Genomic DNA, 6,486 nt, shown 5'->3' with positions numbered 1-6,486 from the left:
GAGTAGGTTAGTCTACAAACGTCGCCTAAAGTAATTGATTTTACCCGGCAGAACGAAAGAAGGAAACTCCGCTTTTCAGTTGTCTTAGGCGATAGTTTTTTGACAAACAATGACCTTTCAGAGGTCAAATTGCTGTCAAGAATATGAATTGGCTGCTTTGCAGCAATAACATTTTGTGGGTATTTTGGTAAACGTGTATGAACACGTTTTTAACCCTGCGCCCCATGGTTATTATACATAAAATCCACATCACACTCTCCCTTAATATGTATCGCTTGCCTCTCTTAACAACAATTCAAATAGCTTCAGCTTCAAATAAATACTGTCGGGAACCAAGTAATCAAATTTTCAATGATTGAACACATTATATACATTATTACATAATCACTGGTGTTTAAAGGTAAACAGAATAGTTACAGATCTAAACTGAAAAACAAAGGATTTATTCTTTAACCTACTATTGGTTCCTTTTTTGTATTCAATCTAGTACTTTGCAGATGTATGTCATATATAAAATGACATTACTGTGATGCATCAAAAGATGTTTGGCATAATGCGCTATATAAGACCGACATTACCATTATATTAAATGGGTAAGGAAACAAGACCGAGTCAGAATTTAGCATTTTGGACTTCAGTTAAGTAAGTTAACTAACCTGAATTACGTCAGTTGTCTGAGCCACCTCCTCCAATGGCTTAGCTTTGTTTGGGCTCTCATTATCCTTGGCAATTGCTAACCTGTCTAGTGCTTGCTGTCGTCGTTTTTGCGTCCTTTCCATTTTCTCAAAAGCTTTCATGATGGCTTCCATTTTACGTTCTTCTCTAGTCAGCTTCCGATTACTTTCTGGTTGATTCTCTTCCGTTTCAACGTCTACCTCGGTCTGCATCTCTTCATCGTCTGTCATCTTTGCTGGAGTGATGTCGATTACTGAATTCTGAAGATTAATGCAAATAATTTACAATAAAAAGAAATAAAATCAAACTTCCTATCGACTTAAAAAATATTCAGTATATGTTGAGCTAAATTCTTGAAAAACAGAAATAATTTTTTAAAAACTGTTCTCTTTTATTTGCTGAAGTAAATTTTAAAAATACAGTATTTCTAAAGACATTGAAATACAATTTTAAGTGTTTCTGTCATTGACAAGATTGTATGTAATGATGTCATTGCCGCTAATCAAGTATGTAAAATCAAGAGTTTGTAATTGGGAGATGTTATTGTCGTATGAATGACATCACTTAGTGGGAGCTAGACGGGTTAGATGCAAGTTTTTAAAGCACACAAATCAGAAGTAATGTTGACCCATGAGCGAGATACCTACCTAGACAAACCGATATAAGGCAAGATCCTATTGGAACTTACCCACAAAGACTGATGGAATCGTCTAACCCAGGTGTAAATAAAGAATAAATATTATATAACCAGCTTAAAATTTCTTCGGCATTACCATTGTAACGTTGATGCATTATATACACCTAGATTAGATGATTTCATTATTTTTTCGTGGGAAGTTCTAAACAGGAATATCCCACTTCCCACTTATATCGGTTTATCCAGGTAATTATTCATTAAATAGATGAAAAATGTTTTTAAAAAAAACTTGTTAACTGCTGAAATTAATTTTCTTGTGAAGTTCATTATAAAAGTAATGCAGTAAACAATTTCAAGTCATTTCAATATTACTTGAACAAGCTGGGTTGACAGAGAGACTCTCAATGGTGAGACCGTCCTCCTGCGTGCAGACAAAGGAGCTGGATGGCTACCACATGAGTTTGAGTCCTCCTTCTTGATGTGGTTATTCTTATGATTCTTCTTCCTGTCGCCACTCTCATGGCGATGTTTGTGGTGCTTTTTTACAGCACAGTTCTTCTTGCCACAGGCACATTCTAAAGGAAAGGGACTGCAAGAAAAAAAGGACACATCATCATCCACTTAATTACTTTACTTTATTTTTAATATTATAGTGTATGATATGTATTGTAGTTAGTCCCATGGTACAGTATCTTATGAGGATACTATAAAGTGTAAAATTTTGAGTGGAGCTAAATAGCTTGGTATACAAGATGCTTGCTTTCCAATAAATCCTGGGTTTAATTCCTGTCATGGTAACAGCATTTTTTTCTCACGATCCAAGACAATTACTCCCTATGCCTCATAATGAGAATTACTCTATGCAGAGCTTAGTGTAATCTTCACTGTATGTCTGTTTTGTGAAGGGATTGCAAATTTTTTTAAATTTATTTATACACAGTATAATACAATTTTTACAAACAATAACACATGAGAATTGTACATTTAAAATAGGTTTAGAATGAAGTCTACGAACAGGGACATTAAGATAGAAAATTAAAAAAGTGATTAAGCTGGTCTATCGTTGGCCATTGTGCCTGAGGTTGTATCAACTTGATAGTTAAAGATGCACTGCCTGTGTTAAGCTAAATATTCTTTTAACAAGAACATTCAACAGTGTTAATAATACACCTTTTCAATAATTAAGTATTATTAGCCACCAGCCTTCACTTAAAAATAAACTAAAAATATTAACAGACTTACTGTGTCTGCAAATTGGCTGGCAAGTAAATTCGCTAACTAACCAGTTTTGAACTATTTCTCAATGTAAGTATATTATTACATCATTTTGTACATTATTTTATCATTTCACTTGATCCTCTATTATGAGAAATGTCCAATGTTATAACTGGGTACTTCAGATTTTGAAATGGACTGTTTGTCTTTTTGTGTAAATTTAAACTTAAGCAAACAGTAACCAGATGAAATTTTTTTTTTTTTGCTGTTAAGAAAAGTGTGAATGGGTATGTGTATATTTGTGGGTGAAGGGATTATTACAAAATTTTATTAGACAAAACAATCAGATATGAATGTTATTCAAATTTAGAGCAGTTCAATGCCTTTATAAAAAAAAAAAAAAAAAAACCCTCAGAAAAAAGGCAGTCTAAAGAGTGTATACTTATGTTACATTGTATGCTATTTCAATGAAATATAATGATTTTTTAGTCTATTTACAAAGCGTGAAAGTGAGAGCAAACATAGAACCGATTATATTTTTATGGTGATTACACTGAAAGCAACATTGACTACGCAACATGGCAACATATTGCTCAGTATAGAATCATTTTGTATTTAAAAAATGTATTGCCCAACAACAAATATATCCCGAGCAATAAGTGACTGCTGGTCATCCTTTGCTAAGCATGTTTCAAATCACACTGCAAATACTCATACATTGTGTATAGGGATTGTGATAATGACAGAATGTTTTTGTGTTGTTGTGCAGTGTTGTGCAAATCAGCCTGTCGACATACCACTCTTTGTGGCTGATATCAAATCCTATGGTTATTTCCGAGTCTTTGGGTATTTCTTTGCAGGAGACAAGAAATAGTCTAATCAAATCCCCTTCTGTGTTATGTAGAACCTAGAAAGAGGTACAAAAATAGGTGTTACTCTTTATTATTGCCTTTAACAGTGTCACTTTTGATAGTAGAGCTAAAAATACTAAATATGCAGGTAGCAAAGACAAAGTTAACATCCTGAACATTAGCAGGGAGGATACTTGTATTATGAATGATTATCACAACTTTGAAAAAATATTGTTAATATCTTACAAGGAAATAAATGCATGGTTAGAAGAAGGGAAAATATTGAACAATAAGTAATTGTATTCACTTACTTCTGTATTGGGAGAACATGACCTCCTTACATATCTTGCCTTGTTGCCATAAACTCTTGCATCAACACATATGTCGATATTACCAAAGCGTGAATAGAAGAGCGTATACCGATAAGAAGGACTAAAAAACAATATATGAAAATGATGAGCAATATTCTTGTGTGTGCATTTGTGATCTTTAAACAGATTTTTTTCTTCTACTCAATAAAGATTCTAAATTGTTTTCAATAGGAAAAAAATGGAAAAATCATGCAAAAAATACAATAAAAATATGAAAAATTTAATTCATATCAAAAATATTTAAGAATTCTTTACAAAAAAAAAAACAAAAACTTTTATTATCTTATGCATGACAGTGAGAAACTAACCTAAAGAAAGCAGTCTGTGTGAGAAGCTGCTTCTTAAGCATGACTTTGCCGCGATACTCAAGTATTGTTTGTTTCTCCATTATACGTTCCTTAGCAATAAGACCTTTCCTGCCAATACTGACTGCGCCAATGTCCGCAAACTGTGCCCGTAGTCTGCTGTGTGGAACTGTGCATTCGATATCTGGCTTAACAGCTGCAAGGAATTTCTGTAATTCAGCAGTGTATTCATTCTTTGATGCATCTTCATATTCATCACTGTGTTCACTATAACAAAATTACCGGAATCATTATGAGACAGTTATTGCACTAAAGTTACAGTTAGGCTAGAATTTCACTCGAACAGGTATGTTACAACCATAAAAATTTTTAAAATTAATTTTAGTGGGTTTAATAGTATATAATTCAATGACTATCGAGGTCAAATTTACTTTTTTCACAGTTGCCCAATTGGGCGAGTGACTTTTCAAATACACTCGCCCAAATAAGTTTTCACTAGCCAAACATTTTATTGATGGTGAGCTTCAGTGTTGGCGCCAGCAAGGTGCAGACAGGCATTTCACCCTTCCCCCAGACAGCCCCATACCCGTCATCTGATGCCACGATGAGGTCATCAGCCCAAAAATATTAATTTGCCTATCAAAATAATTTTGCACTTTAATTACCAACCCCTAATATTGTGGTCTAAAAAAGCAAAAATTAGGACATACTATGGCATAAAAACTCTTCTTGTGAACCATACCAGGGAATGTTATTCCTAGACCCTCACCAAGACTCTAGTTGGCACTTTGTTCAGACCCCCTGTCAGACATGAAGAAAAAACTCTGATGGGGCCTAGGCCTAAAATAGCCAGTTTCTATGCCTGCTGATCTCACTGTAGGCCCCCACACATATTTGTTTTTAATTTTATCTTCTTAAATACCTAGATTGTGGAATTTACTCCATCACAACTTCCATAGATACTTGTTTATTATGCAATGGTTTATTTAGGAGTCCGCGGCCGGCGCATTCGATCGACTACTACAATGTTTTCACCGGCTACTTTAATCATGGTGTACAAAAATTAATACAAAAACCACCAAAATAAATATCGCAACAGGCCTATAAAGAACCTTATTTACCTACATGAATTTAATTTGAAAATATAAGACAAAATAGTATGCACTCATTTCGATGTTCTTTTCTGTTAAAAGTTCGTTAAAATTTCTGCCAATTTTCAGACTCGATTTTTGACTTTCGTGAACTCGTGGCGTAAACAAAGTTTGAAGTTCGGCAGTTGCGCCTGGGTGAGTTCATCAAAGAAGCCACACCTCCAAATCATATTTTAGCCAATAAGATAAGAGAAATTTCTCCTCCACAACATGCGACATACAATACATCGCCCAAACTTTCCTTCCGTACACTGGGCTTCAGGGTTTTCTCACAGCGGAGAAGAAAAAAAGAGATCGTCATTTTAAAATTAATTTGTGTATGACTATGAACCTCTTATTTTCCTTTTATTTTTCTATGTTAAATATGATAAATATTAAAAGCTCGAACGTTTAACATCACAGTATTAGAATGTTTGTTTTTTACTAGCCCTCTTTGTGATAAAATAAATATTTCGGAAATGATAAATAAAAAAATTAAAAAACAACAACACCGACTCAAATTTGTTTACCCTCGGTGCTGAGGTTCGGAACTTCTTGAATGATCTTTACATTCACAATTTCATTGTCATCATAGATAGTACAATGATTAAAATGGCAAAGCAAGCCAAAATTGTCTCAATTCACATCACATGAGACGTGATTTTCTTACACATACAAAATCAGTATTTTTTTCCCAGTGTGGTATCCATTGTTTTTCGATATCTGCGTAAATTTGTTTGCTATCCTTAGATGTTTTCTTAACCTAGTTCAGCGACCTAGGACGATGCAATGCAGATCTAAGGCCTAGGCCTAAATGGGGAATCCCCATAAATTGCAACATGTTTGTGAAAAGTTACGTTCAGCACTATAAAAATTGTGTTTTTAATTATTTTGGTGGATTTTATTAAATGTGTATAAACTTAAAAGAATGTATTTCAATTATTGAATCAATATTCTGACCTTAAATTCAGATGTTGAGCTCAAAAAAATTTTTATCAATTCTAGGCCTATTCTAACCTACTCAACAAGTATACTGATCAGGGAGGTTCTGATCATCACTAAGAAGTTCAAATGGAAACTAATTTTCGTACTATGGCATACCACGATGTTTAGTCATCATCAATCAATGTGTTTGAATCAATATTAGGCCTACAGGAAAATAATTTGTTAATAAAACACATGTTTTGATAAACATTGTTCATTGTAGGATGCTTGAATACCATACAAAATTTAGGAATACTGTATCATATGAGTGAATACTGTATGTGTGTAAACTTGTCTCTTTCTTATATGTGCCTGGGA

General features: G+C 33.7%; 1 protein-coding gene across 5 annotated transcripts in view; it reads right to left on the bottom strand.

Moving 5' to 3' along the window:
- Positions 1–6,486, bottom strand: part of LOC117124584 (inactive histone-lysine N-methyltransferase 2E-like) — a 61,115-nt gene that overhangs the window by 20,272 nt on the left and 34,357 nt on the right. For all 5 annotated transcript variants that reach the window (XM_033270880.1, XM_033270910.1, XM_033270902.1 and 2 more), the window contains exons 8-12: positions 4,058–4,321; positions 3,690–3,810; positions 3,325–3,434; positions 1,685–1,901; positions 657–935 (exon numbers count right to left, since the gene is read on the bottom strand). In XM_033270880.1, the coding sequence (XP_033126771.1) occupies positions 657–935; positions 1,685–1,901; positions 3,325–3,434; positions 3,690–3,810; positions 4,058–4,321 (991 nt within the window). The remainder of the gene's footprint in view (positions 1–656; positions 936–1,684; positions 1,902–3,324; positions 3,435–3,689; positions 3,811–4,057; positions 4,322–6,486) is intronic.

The sequence above is a fragment of the Anneissia japonica genome, unplaced genomic scaffold (assembly GCF_011630105.1).
Source record: "Anneissia japonica isolate Jap-2015-1 unplaced genomic scaffold, ASM1163010v1 scaffold1244_len109368_cov187, whole genome shotgun sequence".
Taxonomy (NCBI): Eukaryota; Metazoa; Echinodermata; class Crinoidea; order Comatulida; family Comatulidae; genus Anneissia; species Anneissia japonica.
The sequence above is the reverse complement of the archived record's forward strand: the minus strand, read 5'-3'. Positions and strand labels throughout refer to the sequence as shown.